This window comes from Anabrus simplex, chromosome 3 (assembly GCF_040414725.1).
Source record: "Anabrus simplex isolate iqAnaSimp1 chromosome 3, ASM4041472v1, whole genome shotgun sequence".
Lineage (NCBI taxonomy): Eukaryota > Metazoa > Arthropoda > Insecta > Orthoptera > Tettigoniidae > Anabrus > Anabrus simplex.
The window spans coordinates 77,466,654-77,485,871 of NC_090267.1; the positions used below are offsets into that span (position 1 = coordinate 77,466,654).

At 44.4% G+C, this 19,218-nt stretch overlaps 1 protein-coding gene across 2 annotated transcripts in view; it reads left to right on the plus strand.

The window, feature by feature from the left end:
* Positions 1-2,573: 2,573 nt before the first annotated feature.
* The window catches only part of mam (mastermind), a 313,135-nt gene continuing 296,490 nt past the window's right edge, over positions 2,574-19,218 (plus strand). The window contains exon 1 of one of the 2 annotated variants that reach the window (XM_067142572.2): positions 2,574-2,703. In XM_067142572.2, the coding sequence (XP_066998673.2) occupies positions 2,698-2,703 (6 nt within the window). In that variant the 5' untranslated portion in view covers positions 2,574-2,697. The remainder of the gene's footprint in view (positions 2,704-19,218) is intronic. The other variant, XM_067142573.2, reaches the window with a different exon arrangement.

The following is a 19,218-nucleotide window of genomic DNA, read 5'->3' on the forward strand; positions in this document are numbered from 1 at the left end:
GACATTGTTTGTGCCTTTTGTTCTTGTAGGAGTTAAAATAACTTCTGAATGTAGTGACCCGGAAGTCACGAACAACCGCAAGGAGTCTTCCCGCTCAAAATGTTCCAGTCACTTTCATCCTGGCCTTTTCCCAATTATTTGGGGTTGGCATTACATACGGATTCAGTCCAATTTAACGGTCGGATTGCTGTCCCTATGTGGAAGTATGTATTCACTATATCCTGTTTCTGTTGTGGTAGGCAGTGTGGCATGTTGTACGTAAATGAGGACGTGTATTGAGACGAACGTTAACATCCAGCCTCCAAGCCAGATCAATTAATCATATGCGGTTAAAAATCCCCAGCCCGGTCGGGAATCTAACCCAGGGCCTTCTGTATCGAAGGCCAGACTTCAAGCTATTGAAATGAATGAAAACCTACAACCTGTTTTCTAGTCATTGGCCGGATTAAGGATGGAATGGGCGAGGATAGGAATTGTGCCGGCTGCCGAAGCCTGTCGCACTCCTCTGGGGCAATGATAAATCGCTGACGGATGAAATGAAATTATATTGGAGAGTGCTGTTGGAATGAAATATGACAGGAAAAAACCGGAGTACACGGAGAAAACCCTGTCCCGCCTCCGCGCACATGGAGTGACCGGGATTTGAACCACGGAATCCAGCGGTGAGAGGCTGACGCGCTGCCGCCTGAACCACGGAGGCTTTACTTCAAGCTACTGTACTTTAATTTTCTTAGTGTATAGTCAGCCTGCACGTCTGTGTGGATTAGGCTCTACCTGAGATGAATTCTAATGTTGAAGAAGGCACAAGTACCCGGCCCACGAACCAGAGAAATTTACTATCTAAGTTTATAATCCTCGGCCCAGTCGGGAATCGAACACGAGACCCCCTGGACCAAAGGCCAGCATGCTAACCATTTAGCCATGGGGCCGGACTGTATTTTTATGTCATTGCTATATTCGCATTAAAATACTATTTGTTTTGTTACAAAGATGGGGAAAGTTCGCGAAATGTTGGTAGGTTGTATACCGTATCCAGGCCCTTAACGAAACGGGGGTCCAGGCGGTCAGAAATTCAAAAGTCAGAAATTCACTTTTTTCCAAACAATCCGTTGTGGAAAATGTATTTAAAATTGTTTTTCAAATGGGCTATCAGTTAATCTTACAGATTGTCGAAGCTTATTGGTTATCATGTGGGACGAGACTAGGGTAGGTCTGACTCAATGAAGAAAGCAACGGGAAACTATCCCACTTCTTATTTCCCTTATACGCTTCTTCATTGACGCCTAACTCGCCTGTGGCAGCGGATTGTGGAGCTGCTGAGGTCCAACCAGCCTTCCGGCTGAGCACTCGACAAACTATCAAGCATATAAACAAGCAAACATACAATCCCAACACTTCACCTTGTAGTCGCAGATCGAATTGTTGAACTGAGTCCTTCTTCACGTATCAGGATAAATGAATGGAAGTCACTTTGAAATACAGATCTCCGTGTTAGTCACTCAGTTCATGGGCGCCCGCAAGGGGGGGCAAGGGGGGGCGCTTGCCCCCCCCCTGGAATTCTAAAAAGTTCAATGATGTTCAATTGTTTAATATCATACCAGATTATTTCATAAACTGAACTTACTGACAGTCATCTAGCATCTGTTATATTCGCAAATTTCTGTAAACAATTTAATGTTGCTGACGTTATATTGGTATTTATATTCAAGAAAATTGTTAATGTGCCCCCCCTTGGAAAAGATCCTGCGGGCGCCCATGACTCAGTTCATTCCTAACCTTATCAGTGATCTTGGGTCTACGGTGCTTTTTTCTGAGAACTCGTTTCTCAACCAGGGAAATTTTTCTGTGGCGTCGTCTTACTTGTTTTGGTGATTTATACGAAATCACCACAATGACAGTATTATGCAACAGATCTCCAGAACTGGAGCTCATTTGCGCAGAATTCTCGATTTGAGTTTCGATCACTCGGATTTTCTCTACTATGTCCGTTGTCTTCATTGCTGTCGACCCCCTCTCTACTCTCACCCTAACTGTGGAGTTTTGTTTACCCCTGAGTTGAAAATAACCCTTAATAAATAAGGTCAGTATCGGGTGCGATAACGATGTGCCTACTGTGACATAGGCAGGCTCTAGGTGTGTACGTGTTGTCCAGGGTGAGGGGGTGGGGGTGGGGGTCGTGGTCTGCGGCCGCCGGGAGAGCGCGCGCGGATCAATGATCCGACCTGATAAACCTTGCGGGGTGCTGCTGCCTCAATTATTCCAGCGAGCGCAGCCTAGCCAGTCACGGCGGCTCAGACGGAAAAAAATAGAGGCAACATTGCGCTTTTACTCCGCCCTCTTGTTTTCCGTGGGACCCCGCCTCCCGCCACCCCTTGAGCAGAGTCTCGCGCGCGCTGGACACCCGTCTGCATCTCCCAGAGACACACACACATACACACGCGGCGGGAGCGGTGGAGTGGGGAGGGGGCCATGACTGGCTGTGAGAGTGGAGGAACGTCGATCTGACAACGTCGCAAAGTGGCGTGCGCCCACCACGAAGTACCAGTGAGCAGGCAAACGAACGCACATAGTGTCTTCACTTGTTCGTGTGTGCGAGTGTTCCGAGTGATGGTGATTGTGCTAGTGTCAGGAGTGTCAGACATGCTGGTGGCGAGGAGTGCGGCCAGGGGAGGGGCGTGAACCCACGACCACCCTGTCATGATGGTATGTTATGTATGGCATTCCTCTTCATGTTGTTTAGTAGTGTATCTTATCATGTCGGGAAATCTGTGCGATATTGTTCCGTGTGTGAACCGCTTGGCTTCAATTGTTACGTCGCTATGGTAACACACTGGGAACTTGTGTGATAGACGACGTTAGTTTGAGAAGTTTGCTTCAAAATCATTTAGTAAGAAAAGGTTCGTTGAATGTGACTTATGTAGGATTGTTTGAAAGGCATAGTTCACGGAGACGAGGCGCACTTTATCGCTCTGACCTTGAAATATGCAATTCAGCTACTTTTGAAATACGTTGGACACACTGATGATCCGAATGTTCCAATTACAAGGCCTGCTGTGAGCGTGTTGATACTCCGCGGGTATTGAGTCACCTTGCTGACATCAGGAGTGACCTGGATACTGTACGTTGTCTTGCATGTGCCAGTGTAGCGAGCATCGCGGAATTTAAAAGGCAAAACACAACAGCGGGTATTTAGCCTGAAAAAACATGTCCTGAATTTTGAAAATACTGTTTACACATGCATTCGATTAATGTACTGTTGGCAGTATCAATCTGATTTCCTCGAGTACTTTAAACATATGTGTGTTATCTTCAGGAAGGCTTTTAAAATAATATATAATATTGGAACTTGTGTGAGAACTATAGGTTTAGGATATTTCTAATAAGAAACTGAATTTTTATTTTCACTGTATTTATAATGATAAATTTTATAAGTTAAAGGGTCTAATATAATTAGAATATCGTTCATCTCATCACCTGTACCGATAATTTTCAGACCTGTAGCATTAGAACTAAGAAATTTCGCTCTCTTAAGAATATAAATTACCTATATTGTATTTCAGTTTAGTTGATTTCTTCAACTGTCTGAAGCAGAAATGTCACGTACAAGCTATGTAATATTTTAAAATATTGCACACACTGCTGATAGTCGTGTGAGCGGTCCAGTCACGTTCCTCGAATTTTTGATTTGTTATTAATTCGTATTTAGAGTTCGCGTGCTTCGGAATGCTCCAGATATATTTGAAAATGCAATTTTAAAATATTTTGGGAGCTTGCAACATGTTTAGTCGTCAGCTGTGTGCATTGACTGATAACCATGTTACTCAAGGGTTTCTTACGCTGTGTGGATCGCGAAGGGTTACGTACCGGTACCAAATGAGCAGCGTGAGAAAATGCATTTTCTATGGACGAAAGTAGCATGATATTTACTAGCCGTAATGAGACAACAGTTCATGGCCAACTCATCATGCTTTTCTGACAACGTACTTGAAAACCACATGATGATAATTCTGGAAATATGACTTAAAAACTGGGAAATATGACGCACAAGAAATAAAATATTGTCCAAATTTTGCGTAGAAGGCCAGCAGCAAACTGGCCACTTTCCCAATATTCTTTTGACGTTTCGTTTTTGTTTATTACAATTGGCTTTACGTCGCACCGACATAGATAGGTCTTATGGCGACGATGGGATAGGAAAGGATTAGCCCCAGCATTTGTCTGGTGTAAATAATGGGAAACCATCCAGCTCGATAGCTGCAGTCGCTTAAGTGCGGCCAGTATCTAGTATTCGGGAGATAATAGGTTCGAACCCCACTATTGGCAGCCCTGAAGATGGTTTTCCGTGGTTTCCCATTTTCACACCAGGCAAATGCTGGGGCTGTGCCTTACTCAAGGCCTCGGCCGCTTCCTTCCCACTCCCAGTCTTTCCCTGTCTCATCGTCGCCGTAAGACCTGTGTCGGTGCGACGTAAAGCAACTAGCAAAAATAATAATAATGGGAAACCACGGAAAACCATTTTCAAGGCTGCCGACAGTGGGATTCGAACCACTGTCTCCCGAATGCAATCCCACAGTTACGTGAACCTAACTGCACGGGTTTGCCGTTTTTTATTTTGACGAGTAACTTCTCGTCGCGAAACGCATTACTTTGAAACTTCATGTAACAACAAATCATTTCTGCGAAAAAGAAATCCAAAATACAAACAAAATCACTGGACACTATCGACAGATGAATAATTCTTGAATAATGACTAAAATTGTTATAATATGACAAAAAAATGTTTTTGTACAATTTTTCGGCTTAGTGATAAAATACTGTGTAGTAAAGTAGGCCTATGTATTTATATGACTGTAAAATCAGTGTTATATTAATGTGTTCACTAAAGCTAGAAATGTACATACGTAATTTAACTGAAGTTGTTAAATATGACGTATAGAAATCCGTCATGTTTCAGTGTTTTAAGTCGGTTTCACAGTTAGTCTATCCTCAGGAAGCATTTGAGCATCATCTTTTTATCCGGCTTGGTGGTTGAATGTTCATTGTGTAGGTTTTCGTTTCAAAGGGCTTCGAGTTCGATTCTCGGTGGGGTCGGAAATTTTAACTGCGTATAGTTAATTCATCTGGCTCGGGGACTGAGTGTTTGTATTCGTCTTAATATACTTCTCTTCATTCACACATAAAAACACATACAGCCGGAATGTGATACTAGCCACCGCAGAAAAACCCTCGCGTCAGGAAGGGCATCCGGCTGTGAAACTGGGCCGAGTTCAGATACCGGTTCCATCCCGCAGAAATGGGCAGAGGGTCAAGAAGAAGAAGTTGATGATTTTTCTGTGTTTATACTGAACCACGAATATCTGCCAGAAGAAGCATTTCCTTTCTGAAGTCCTTTTGTTTTCTAAGAGTAACTCGTAAAACTTTTGCTTCTTTCTGGCCTGTGGTCGGCACTTGGTATGGATTTGGTCTAGTTTTACGGCCGGTTGCCTTTCCTATTGCCTACATGGGGGTATGTATTCACTACTGGATGTTTCTTAGTGTGATGTGTTGTATGTAATTGATGATGTGAAGATGAACACAAAAGACGTAGCCCGCGAGCTAGAGGAATTAATGAGACTTGGTTAGAATTCCCCACCCGACCGAGAATCGAACCCAGGCCTCTCTGAACCGAAGGCTACTATTCTGACCACTCGGCCACGGAGCTGAGCAGAAGCTCGTCAAACTGAACGCAAAATTATGTACTGAACACACATTACACTGTTCATATTTTCGATACTGGACTTGTTTCTATCCCCGATTAAGAAAAACCAAGAATAACGGCCGAGAGGATTCGCTGCACTGACCATGCATCACTTCGTAATCTGCAGGCCTTCGGGCAAAGCAGCGGTCGCTTGGTAGGCCAAGGCCCTTCAGAAAGTAATGCCATGGGGTTTGGGGTTTACTGGTTTCTAAAATTAATGCACTGCACATTTATCAAAAAAGACACGTTTAGCATTTACAGTGTAGCTAAGAATGGTGGGGGAGGGGGACAGATCACCACTTTGAGTGTCATAAAACACTTGGGTGAATCATTGAGGCAGGCTATTTACACCAATCTTGTCTTGGTGATTCATCTTCCTTCCTTCCTTCCTTCCTTCCTTCCTTCCTTCCTTCCTTCCTTCAAAAATTGTATTAAATGACAAAATTGATTGAAACAGGGAATATCATCAATTTTTACATCTGTTTCACTGATGGTTTCTTCTGCATCTCGCGAAGTCATTTATTTTGCATTAGTGGTGTAACATCATACTAAGGGACCCTATAGGCTTTCGGAGGGATAGGAAACGCGTAATATTAAGGTACAACCTCATGTTAGCATTTTCTTGGACTGAAAATGGGAAACCATGGGAAATTATCAGAGATCTGCCAACGCTGGGATTATCTCACAGCTTTACGACCTGTAGCATAGCCAACTCACTCGGGTGATTTTCAAATATCAAACAGTTGTCCGGCCCCATGGTTAAATGGTTGGGGTGCTTGCCTTTAGTGACAGAGGTCGCGAGTTCAATTCCTGGTAAGGTCGGGAATTTTAACCATAATTGGTTAATTCCGTTGGCATGGGGGCTGGTCATCTACGGGCGTCGAAAAAGACCTGCATCTGGCGAGCAGAACTTGACATCGGACACTCCCGGCATTAAAATGGTCTCACCGGGCGAGTTGGTCGTGCGATTAGGGGCGCGCAACTGTGATCTTGCATCCGGGAGATAGTAGGATCGAGCCCCACTGTCGCCAGCCCTGAAGATGGTTTTCCGTGGTTTCCCATTTTCACACCAGGCAAATGCTGGGGCTGCTCCTTAATTAAGGCCATGGCCACTTCCTTCGTACTTGTAGGCCTTTCCTATCCCATCGTCGCCATAAGACCTATCTGTGTCGGAGCGACGTAAAGCAAATAGTAAAAAAAAAAAAAACTGAAAAACGAAAAAAGAAAATGGTCGCTAAACAGACGCTAAAAGTGTCACGATATTACAAGATATTAGCGATCTCGTTTCGATAATTTTGTTTTCTGTATATTTATTTTATTTTCTTCTCTAATTTTTTGTACAGGAGTGAAAGCTGGATTGATATCGTGTTTGTAAATTAGGAGGGATTGATATCGTGTTTGTAAATTAGGAGTAACAAACATGGAAGTAGCAGGGTTGATTGCTGTACAAACAGGTGGCAACAATGGTCGTAGACTCGTAGTGTTCATGATGTGCCATACTTGCTGGGATTAGTGTGCGCAAGAGGAGGAAGGGCTTTACAGAGTTTAGACCGTCCCCGTCCCTCGATGGACATTTGAATCGCACATTTTTAAAACTTAAACCAATTTATTATTATTATTATTATTATTATTATTATTATTATTATTATTATTATTATTATTATTATTTAATCGGTTACCGTCCAGGGATGGTTTACTCCTCGGACTCGGCGAGGAATCCCACCTCAGTCGCCTCAAGGGTAGTGTTCTGAAGCGTGAGACATTTGGTCGGAGATACAACCGGGGAAGAGGACCAGTACCTCTCCCAGACTGCCTTGTGGGGGTGATGGGAAGATCGGAAGGGATAGGCAAGGAACATACAGGGAAGCGACCATGGCCTTAAGTTAGGTACTATCCCGGTATTTGCCTGTAGAAGAAGCGGGAATCGAACCCGCTCTACTCAATTGACCTCCCGAGGCTGAATGGACCCTGTTCCAGTCCTTGTACCACTTTTGAAATTTCGTAGCAGAGCCGGTAATCGAACGCGTACCTCTGGGGTTGGCAGCTAATTACACAAACCACCACACCACAGAGGCAGACTAAAACAATAGCCTATATAATGTGATTAATTCAATCTCTTGGTTAAGTTCCCTACATTCATGTTACACCTGCGACCAGAATTAAGAACTTATGCGGGACTAAATTCCGGCATCTCAGCATCTCCGCAAACTGTAAAAGTAGTTAGTGGGACGTAAAGCAAATAACATTATTAATTATAACCTAATGATGTTAGTGGCAGCAATAAATAATAATAATAATAATAATAATAATAATAATAATAATAATAATAATAGTATACTTCAGCATTCGGGAGATGATGGGTTTGAACCCTCCTCCGCTCCCGCAACTCTCCCGCCGTCGGCAGCCCAGAAGATGGTTTTCCGTAGTTTCGCATTTTCACTTTGTATGTTAATGTAAGGCCACGGCCCTTCCTTCCCAGTCCTAGCCTTTTCACACGCTTGCGTCGCCGAAAACTTTCCATGTGTTCAGTTGGTTCGACGTTAAACCGCTAACAAAACAAAAAGTTTTTAATATACTCCTTCAAGGGCTTCAGACATAGTTTTATGGCGACGATGGGATAGGAAAGGGCTGCTAGGTGTGGGAAGGGAGCGGCCGTAGGCTTAATTAGGGTATAGCCCCAGCATTTGCTTGGTGAAAATGGAAAACCAGCTTCAGGGCTACCGACAGTGGGGTTCGAACCCAATATCTCCTGGATGCAAGTAGTAGTAGTAAATAAATATACCGGTTAATTGCTTCTGGGTAAACAGTTTTAGAAGTGAAACCTTTCCCACGATGACGGAATCCTGCGTACGCCACTGCTTCTAGTAGAGTACGAAAGATTCGCTGGTTCTAGCTGCTACAGTTACATGCACCGTAAAGGGAACATCTCCTTGGTTTATACAGCCCTTGGAATTACGGTAAATTTCAGCACTGGACTGAAATTACGACGTATTCCGGTGTACTGATGGCGAACATTGTTGTGTGTGGTGCCATTCAGCTGGGAGCTGCTGTGCTACATTTGCTTGTTTGGAAGGATCATTTCCTAACGCCTGCAGTTATAAAATTAGCATGTTTTTATGCGGGAATGTTATCAGTGTCAAGATAAAGTGGCGTACAGCAGCTGCTTGTAGCCTCTTCTCTCGTAACCTCTTGTTATGTCCTCTTACAAACAGCTTCGGAGCTGCCAATGATTTGTTTGGCAGTGAAGTTCTTTTTATTTCTTATTCTAGTTATTTGAAACTAAATAAAAAACGAGATGGAGCGTGTATAATATGATAATTAGCATTTCCTAGTCCAAAGTGATGTCAGTAGGAAAGAAACCTATAAGGATTGAGAGCCGATCGAGAATATCAAAGTGGAAAAGGGGGCTCGTTTCAATCAATTACCATTGATCTTCATTTAGGCCAGTCACCCAGGTGGCAGATTCTCTATCTATTGTTTATCTAGTGTTTCTCCAGCCCTTGTCCAGTTTCTATACGGGGTCAGGTATGAGGTGAGATGAATCTGTCGTGCAGGTCTTTGTGACCGGATGCCCTTCCTGACGTCAACCTCATTAGAGCAGTTAATGAGGTGAAATGACTGACGTGATATATTATGGTAGGAATGGAGTGGGTGTAGGAGTAGGGTGAAACCCGGCGCCGGCACAGAGCCTACCCCTGTCGAAAAGCACTTAGGCTTAATGTCTCTATCCGACGGACGAATCGCCATCAACAACGTCATGTGCCCTCACTCCATATGAGCACTGCGGAGAGGTTTGGAATTTAATCCAAGCTTTTGGCTCGGAATCTAGTGATTGGAAATTGCAAAGCAACGACCTGGCCTACGCTGCCGGCGAACTTTCTGATGGTGAATTTTTTTCGACCAACGGGACTCGAACAGGCTTACCGCGTTGTCAGACCGTTTACACGTCATCGCCTTAACGATCGTGGCCATGCAGGAATTTTGTTAAGTTTGGAAATTTATTGAACATCTCCAGTGGGAAATTATTCTAATCCCTGACTCCTCTTCCTATAAAAGAATATTGGCCCCAATTTCCTACTTTTGAAAATACCACTCAAACTTATCCGTCTACTAACGTCATTACACGCCATCTCTTCCCTGACAGCTCGGAGCATACCACTTAGTCTCCTTTCTCTGAAGTCTTCCCAGTCCAAAGTTTGCAACGACTGCTGACCTTAGATCTTAGGCCTCTTTAAACAACAAACCTTGCAACATTTTCGTAAGCCTACTCTTTTGTCGGAAATCACCCAGAACAAATTGAGCTGCTTTCCTTTGGATTTTTCATTTCCCGAATCAAGTAATCCTGGTGAGGCTCGCATACACTGGAACCATACCCTAGTTGGGTTCTTACCAGAGACGAATATGCCCTCATCTTTACATCCCTACTACATCCCGTAAATACCCCCATAACCATATGCAGTGATCTGTACCTTTTATTTACAAGCCCGTTTATGCGATTACCCCAATGCAGACCTTTCCTTATATTAACTCCTAGGTACTTACAGTGAACCGCGTAAGGAACTTTCACCCCATCAGCGCAGTAATTAAAACCGAGAGGACCTTTCCCATTAGTGACCCGGCCTGAGTGGCTCAGGTGGTTGAGGCGCTGGCCTTCTGACACCAACTTGGCAGATTCGATCCTGGCTCAGTCCGGTGGTATTTTAAGGTGCTCAAATACGTCAGCCTCGTGTCGGTAGGTTTACTGGCACGTAAAAGAACTCCTGAGGGACTAAATTCCGGCATCTCGGCGTCTCCGAAAACAGTAAAAATTGTTAGTGGGACGTAAAGCAAATAACATACTCACAACTTGACTTTTAACCCCGTTTATCATCATGCTATTGCCTGCTGTCCATCTCACAACATTGTCGAAGTCTTTTTGCAGTTGCACATAATCTTGTAATTTATTTATTGCTCTATACGGTATATCAACATCCTCAAAAAACCTTATCTCTGATTCTACTTCTTTACTCATATAATTGTTTATATAAGAAAAGATCCAATAATACAATCGTGAGGAATTCGCCCCTTAATGATTACAGGATCAGGTAATGCTTCACTTACTTGGTAATGCTTCACTTACTTGAGTTCTCTGAGTTCTGTTTTCTAGAAATATAGCCACCCAGTCAGTCACTTTTTTGTCTAGTCCAATTGCACTTAATTTTCCCAGTAGTCTCCATGATCTTCCGGTACCCTGTCTCCTTAGGTAGGTCAGTCCCGATACAGTATATTTGATCTCCTGAATCCAAGATACCGTTATATCTTGCTGGAATCCTACAGGTTGAGCTACAGTGGAATAACCTTTCCTAAACCCGAACTGCCTTCTATCGAAATTGCTATTAATTTGGCAAACATGTCTAATATACGTGGTATTTAGGATGTGTATTCCCCTAGCAAGGTAGTATACTAAGTGAAATTTAATCAAGGTGCAGGAGAGGTAATTCAGTGAACTCATAGTTGCGATTGACTGATTGTACTCAGAAGTCGACTTCGGTGATGGGGGTCATGTGAGGCGAATGGAGGAGGATGGGTTACCTAGGAGAATAATGCGCGGGGGGAGGGAGGTTAGGGTAAGAAACGCAGAGAAATACCAAAGTGGCGATGGTTAGACTCATTTTCTTAACGATTTATTGAGAGAGGTGCAGACCTAAATGAGGCTACAGAGCTCGTTGAAAACAGAGGCTTTTGGAGGCGTTATTAATTCGCAGAAGCTTGCAGACTGAACGCTGAAAGGCATAACAGTCTATATTTGTTTATCTTACGACCTTTAGTTCCGGGAGTGTCCGAGGATATGTTCGGTGCAGGTCTTTCTATTTGACTCCCTTGGGTGACGTGCGTGTCTGAATGTGAGATGATGTAGGGAGAGGATGAAACCCGCTGTCGGCACATAGCCTACTCCTGTCGAGTAACATCAAGGTGTTCTGCTCAAGGCTGAATGTCGCCTTCCGACGGGAAAGACACCATGAAGAGCGGCATGTGCCAATCATTGCCTCAAAATCAATTGAAATATCTCAAGATCCCAACGAAACAGTTCCCTTGTCAGTTGCAAATCTTTGGTGATCATAATCATTAGCAGAGCTAGTTTTTACATTGGAGATGTATCGTGGGTAATGTACATGTTAAAATACATGCGTTATTACTTGCAATTCTACGTAAGGATTTGATGTTTTGAGTGGACGAACTGTGAGGCTTTCCATATTGGTGTTTGAAAAAGAAGGAGGCACCATAGGTCCCAGAGATTGACGCAAGTGCGATAAACAGATATAACTTGAAAACAGTATTCTCTCACCCATGGGTAACTAATGCAAATGTCGAGCTCGAATTATTATTATTATTATTATTATTATTATTATTATTATTATTATTATTATTATTATTATTTGTATATGTGGCTATGAAGTGATGTACATCCATTATTATTATTATTATTATTATTATTATTTACGTAGTCGAATGATCGTATTGTGTGTGAGATTATGTCATGGAACATGTGCTGCACATAGACATTTATATCAGTTCTTCTTCTTAATCTGTTTATCCTCCAGTGTCGGTTTTTCCCTCGGACTAAGCGAGGGATCCCACCTCTACAGCCTCAAGGGCAGTGTCCTGGAGTTTCAGACTTTGGGTCGGTGGATACAACTGGGGAGAATGACCAGTACCTCGCCCAGGCAGCCTCACCTGCTATGCTGAACAGGGGCCTTGTGGAGGGATGGGGCGATTGGATGGGACAGGCAAGGAAGAGGGAAGGAAGCGGCCGTGGCCTTAAGTTAGGTACCATCCCGGCATTTGCCTGGAGGAGAAGTGGGAAACCACGGAAAACCACTTCCAGGATGGCTGAGGTGGGAATCGAACCCACCTCTACTCAGTTGACCTCCCGAGGCTGAGTGGACCCCGTTCCAGCCCTCGTACCACTTTTCAAATTTCGTGGCAGAGCCGGGAATCGAACCCGGACCTCCGGCGGTGGCAGCTAATCACGCTAACCACTACACCACAGAGGCGGACAGTTAATTCTTACCAGTATATATAATTTGTAATCAATCATTGTGAAACACACTGTAACTTACAGAAAGGTAATAGGCACTAGAACGATTGAGAATATTCTGTACATTATAATTTATATATTAGGCACTCTAGAATTTTCAGGAAGATAGATTTTTGTAATGTATTTTTCTGGAAGCCTGGCCAGGCACATTATATAAGGAGGTGGTCTTGATGGTAACGGAGAGTTATTGGTTACGACGAGTTGTTGTTTAGTAGAGTTATGGTGTAGCAAGACAATACTTGTGACCTCGTGGCATGCAATAGTTGCAATCTCCATATTGAAGTGACAGTCGGTTGTTTTTTTTAAATGGCGGCTTGCGATGTGAGTGTTTTGTTTGTGACAACAGTGATTAAGGTTATGTTTGTGTTTAATTTGTAAATAGATGTGAATAAAATAATTGTACCAACTGACAGCATCTCGTGTGCGTTTTTGTGGATTCGTTAAGGTATGTAACCTGTTCAGGAACCCCACTCTTGGTGAGCGGCACACACTCAAGATATCCGGAAACCAGCTTCTTGAAGGTGTTGGAGTAGAGAAGGCTATATCATAATAAAAGACTCATCCACTCGGTCCCACTTTTGGTAAGCACCTTTCTTGAGTATTAATATTATTGTTTTCTTCTGTCTCTGATGTTACGTTTGTGTCATTTAGGGTCTCCCCCCCCCCCACCTCCTTCGATAGCTTGTTCGTTTCTCTGTCGGACCCATCCTTCAGAGGAGCTTAATGATTGTCAACACGAGGATAGTTGCGGGTAGAGTGCGCCTCCACCGTCCACTCTTCGCTGTCAGCTCAGGCACCGTTTACAAACAGTAGTGTGGAGTTTGGTGAAAATGAGTTCTGTAAGCAAAATAAAGTTTATTCATAACAGTGAACCATTTCACACTGGCAACGTTTTAATTTATTGAACTTGAAGCCGATTACTTTTTATTTCTAAATTTACAGACACATTTTATTATATGTGCATCTCAGATTATTAATACTGTATTTTGCTTAAACTAGTTCACTTCGAAGCCTTCTTTTTGCCTTTTGCTTTCCCCACGATTTCAGCCTTGGCGGCCTGCCTTGTTTCTTTCTCGATAGTTTATTCTACCTAAATTCCATAAATACTCGTACTCGCTATGTAGCTCTGCAACTTGTTAAGTTTCGTCTTCCACGAAATTCTTTTTCACGCTTAAAACCAAGAGGCAACAAACACACGACACAACGTAACTATCGCCATTACGCCGTCGCTCTACTACATGCACATGCCTGGTGAGGCACGGGGCGAAGGGATTTTCACCAGGAGAGCCAGTGACGCAATGGTTACCATAGCAACTCCACTACTACCCAGGCGACTTCATATTATTTTCTACTGGCTGCTATTCGCTCTTGTCAGTTGTAATCCAGCAAACTGCAAAGTGTGAGTAAATGTTTTCTTGTAGCAGATAAGAGCCGATCTGTCTGGGCAGAACAGGAAGTTCGTGCTTGCAGGCCACATTCCTCATGCTTGCATTCTTCTCATCTCCACACAGTACCTACTCTGCTGAACCGGACACGTTGAGTTACTTTGCCACATGTCGCTAGTGATGCTACTCTGCCATCTACCATTTACTCTGCAACACTCTGCTGAATGTTTTGCGAGTTTTGTACAAGTAGAATTCTACCAGTCCGGTGGTTCGTGTGATTAGCTGCCACCCCCGGAGGACCGAGTTCGATTCCAGGCTCTACCACGAAATTTGAAAAGTGGTACGAGGACTGGAACGGGATCCACTCAGCCTCAGGAGGTCAATGAGTGGAGGGGGATTCAATTCCCTCCTCAGCCATCCTCGAAGTGGTTTCCCACTTCTCCAGGCACATGCCGGGATGGTACCTAACTTAGGGCCACGGCCGCTTCCTTCCCTCTTCCTTGTCTTTTCCTTCCAATCTTTTCACCCCCCCCCCCTCAAGGCTCCTGTTCAGTATAGCAGGTGAGGCCATCTGGACAAGGTACTGATCCTCCTCCCCAGTTGTATACCACCGACCCAAAATCTCACGCTCCAGGACACTGCCCTTGAGGCCGTAGAGGTGGACAACCTCGCTGAGTCCGAGGGAAACGCCAACCATGGAGGGTGAACGGATTAAGAAATAATTCTTCCAAGTACTCCCCTCATTTCTCTTACCCTCTGAACCGGCCTTAAGCTTTTCTTCTAACGCCTCGGGTGACTGTTTTACAAGCGACTGTCGTGCCACGAGCTCTCTCAGAAAAGAACGATGTTGAGAGATCAGACAGAAAGAAGATGCAGTACCATCTTGAGTTGGTTAGGATCGCACATGTGTTAGAGTAGGTGTATGTTGAACGTCAGCAGGTCCACCATCAGCTTCATGGATAGCGAAGGAAAATGAAAGCGAGGTAGTTTGTCATTGTTTTCCTCGCTGAGACAGAAAGTGCTCTCCAGTGCAACTGAACTTATTACGTGTAGCACCTAACAGAGCATCCAGTACACGGTAGATGTGTTCCGAATGTCATTACCACTCGTGCCTCACCAACTTCCATACTGTCATAGCCATAAATGGAACAGACTTGTGGAAGTTACGTTTTGTTCTGGTCTGTGCCAAGGAGCACATTCAACGTTACTGCACCATCAAGAAAGCAGCAACAGGTGGTCATAGATAGTGTAAAATGCTCTCGCACAATATTTCTTTCTGACGAAAATCACCACAGCTATTTCATAGCATACATGTATTATTATTGCACTTGGGCTATACCTTTTTTATATTTCCTAGGATACTGGATATGCCCTCGTTTCATTTAATGCGAACACCATTACAGAACCTTGTCTCGCAGAAGACCAGCTTTCAGCGCTTTCTAAGTCTGATGATGGTAAATGAGAATTACGTAAAATTGGAAGGGATATTGAAGGGATTGGTAAAAGAAACGAAGTCCTATGAAAGGCTTGACATTCGGAGATTACCTCCACTCAAACCTAATATCGTCGGGTACGGATGGGAATAAGAGTTCAACAAGTGAGGTGAGGTAGGAAAGATGACTCGAAAGGTAACGCGCGTATTTTACAAAACATTTAATGAGTAGGATAAACATAAGTCCGCCTCTGTGGTGTAGTGGTTAGTGTGATTAGTTGACACCCCTGGAGGCTCGGGTTCGATTCCCGTCTCTGGCTCGAAATTTGAAAAGTGGTACGAGGACTGGAAAGGGTTCCACTCAGCCTCGGGAGGTCAAATGAGTAGAGAGGGGCGGGGTTTCGATGCCCACCCCAGCCATCCTCGAAGTGGTTTTTCGTGATTTCTCACTTCTTCTCCAGACAAATGCCAGGATGGTACCTACATAACTTAAGGCCATGGCCGCTTCCCTCGCTCTTCCTTGTCTAACCCTTCAATCTTCCCATCGCCCACAAGGCATAGCAGGTGAGACCGCCTGGGCGAGGTACTGGTCCTCCTTCCCAACTGAAAGCTCCCGACCCGAAGTCTCACCCTCCAGGATACTGCCCTTGAGGTGGTAGAGGTGGGATACCTCGCCGAATCCGAGGGGAAAACCAACTCTGGAAGGTGGACGGATTAAGAAAGAAAAGAAAAAACAAAATATTATGTACAAGAACTACAAGTTTTACATATTTGTAAATATATGAATCAAACCTCTCGAGACATTTCTCTCATCGTGATACCAAGTAGTAGAATATGCGTCGTCCATAGAACTCTGTTCCCGTGAGTATGAGCCACTTGCACACGACCGATTTCACTTCTTCCTCTGAACCGAACCGTTGACCTCCTTGGGAATTTTTTCAGGGGTCCGAAGAGGCGACAGCACTCGCCTCCACTTTGCGCCTTCTTGCAAACATGGAGAAGTATGGCGGTGAGGTACGCTGCGGTCCACAATACAGTCCAGAACTTGGCACAGGCTGACTTTCATCTTCTTGAATCACTCAGTGATAGAGTGTCGACCACGTGATCCCAAGATCGCAGGTTCAAACCCAGCAGAGGTAATCGGATTTTGGAAGAGTGGAAAAAGAAGTCCATTCGACACCCCATATCGTACATTGTCGACATCTAAAAATTCTCTGGTAACACTTTTGGTGTTTACCGACAAGTGTAATTAAAACACAGCGATAGATCACGTAAGAGAGATCATGTTTACTCTACCACCTGATAGAATAAATCGGAATAAAAAGGCAACTTAGATGGCGTCAAATTAAAAAATGCCTGCACACGAGAGCTGAACTATCGAAATCCTTAACCAAATACAATTAAATTCTCTGACCCAGCTGGGAATCGAACCTGGAACCCCTTGGAACAGAGGCCAGCAAACTAACCATTTAGCCATGGAGGAAGAAGTGAAATAGATCGTGCGCAGGTGGCTTATACTTTCGGGAAATGGAGTTCTGTGAACGAGGCTTTTCGTTCAACTTGGTAAAATTTAAATTCTTTTCCTCCTCCGGAGGTGGTGCAGCAGGTTCCAGGTTCACCCCCAATGGAGGTTTAACTTTTTTCTATCAATGTTAAGTTTTTGGTAATACCGAGAATCCAGTCCGGGCCTCCGAGGACGGGAGCTAGGCTAATAGCGCTACTACGAAGGTGGACTTCAGCTTGCCATCACGGTTCCATGGCTGAGGGTTAGCGTGCTGACCTTTAGCCCAGGGGCTACGGGTTCGATTCCCGTCATGGTCGGGACTTTTTACCTTCATTGGTTAAATGCAATGGCTCGGGGAATGGGTGTGTGGTGCTGTATTCATCATTAGCATTAACCGTAAGTAGGGCCCCATTCTCGCAAACGCGTACGTCGCCTATACGGAGTCAACTCGTAAGACCTCCACGGGTCTCTTTGGAGGCCACACGCCATTATTATTATTATTATTATTATTATTATTATTATTATTATTATTATTATTATTATTATTATTATTATTGTTGTCACGGTGACAAACATGTCGCGGGAGATTAGGTTCAGATGCTGAAAGATAGGTGGCACTTGCGATTATTTTGCATAGTGTATTAGTGCCATGGAGCATAAGACATTTAATTGGGCATACAACTGGGGTGCAGGACCAGTACCTCGCCCAGGCTGCCTCACCTGCTATGCTGAACGGGGGCCTTATGGGGGATGGAAAGATTGGAAGGGGTGGGCAAGGAAGAGGGAAGGAAGCGGTTGTGGCCTTAAGTTAGGTACTATCCCGGCATTTGCCTGGAGAAGAATTGGGAAACCACGGAAAACCACTTCGAGGATGGCTGAGGAGGTAATCGAACCCCCACTCCCACTCCTCTACTCATTTGGCCTCCTGAGGCTGAGTGAACCACGTTCCAGCCCTCGTACCACTTTTCAAATTTCGTGGCAAAGCCGGGAATCGAACTCAGGCCTTCACTACATCACAGAGGTGGACTGTTTCTTTTTCATACTCATGATATATTTCGTAAAACTGTTTTGCATTACTGTTCGATTCGCCCTCGTAAGACGAGTGGCGATTACTGCACGTGGGAAGCCCATGTTAGTCACTCGTAGCTCCCAAGTAGAAGGCTCTTAAAGGGGAATGACATTGAAGGAAATTTACCGATCCCCATAAATAACAATCCAGGAGCTGATCGCTCCATGCGCCATCAGGCAGAGTGTTTACAGTTCCTGTGTGCACTGGCGGACCGCTCTCCCTCCACTCTCACTTGAAGAGGTGTTACGAGTACTTGAGGAATGTGAAGTGCGCTACACGTATGTACACTCTGTTATTACAGCATTTGGTCCTCAGTATTGATAGGGCCACAGGAAGATCCTAACATTTAGTTCAAGTGAGAGGGGGCGTGGTTAGCTCAGTGGCTTAGCTGCTGGCTTTCCATCCGGATGGCTGAGGCTCGAAACCCAGTCGATCCTGTGTTGGAATTTTCACCTGAAAAATCACGTGGAGTCAGATATCCAGCCTTAAATCACTTATCAGTCCGCCTCTGTGGTGTAGTGGTTAGTGTGATTAGCTGTCACCCCCGGGCCCGGGTTCTATTCCCGATTTGAAAAGTGGTACGAAGGCTGGAACGGGGTCCACTCAGCCTCGGGAGGTCAACTGAGTAGAGGTGCCTCCGAAGTTCAACTGAGTAGAGGGTGGTTCGATTCCCGCCTTAGCCATCCTCGAAGTGTTTATTCCGTGGTTGATGAGTTGATGGGGTGAAAGTTCCTGTTGGGGATCATTGTAAGTACCTAGGTGTTAATATAAGGAAAGATCTTCTTTGTTTTTTTTAAATTTGCTAGTGGCTTTAGATCGCACCGATACAGATAGGTCTTATGGCGACGATGGGTTAGGAAAGGCCTATGAGTTGGAAGGAAGCGGCCGTGGCAGCCTTAATTAAGGTACAGCCTCAGCATTTGCCTGGTGTGAAAATGGGAAACCACAGAAAACCATCTTCAGGGCTGCCGACAGTGGGATTCGAACCCACTATCTCCCGGATGCAAGCTCGC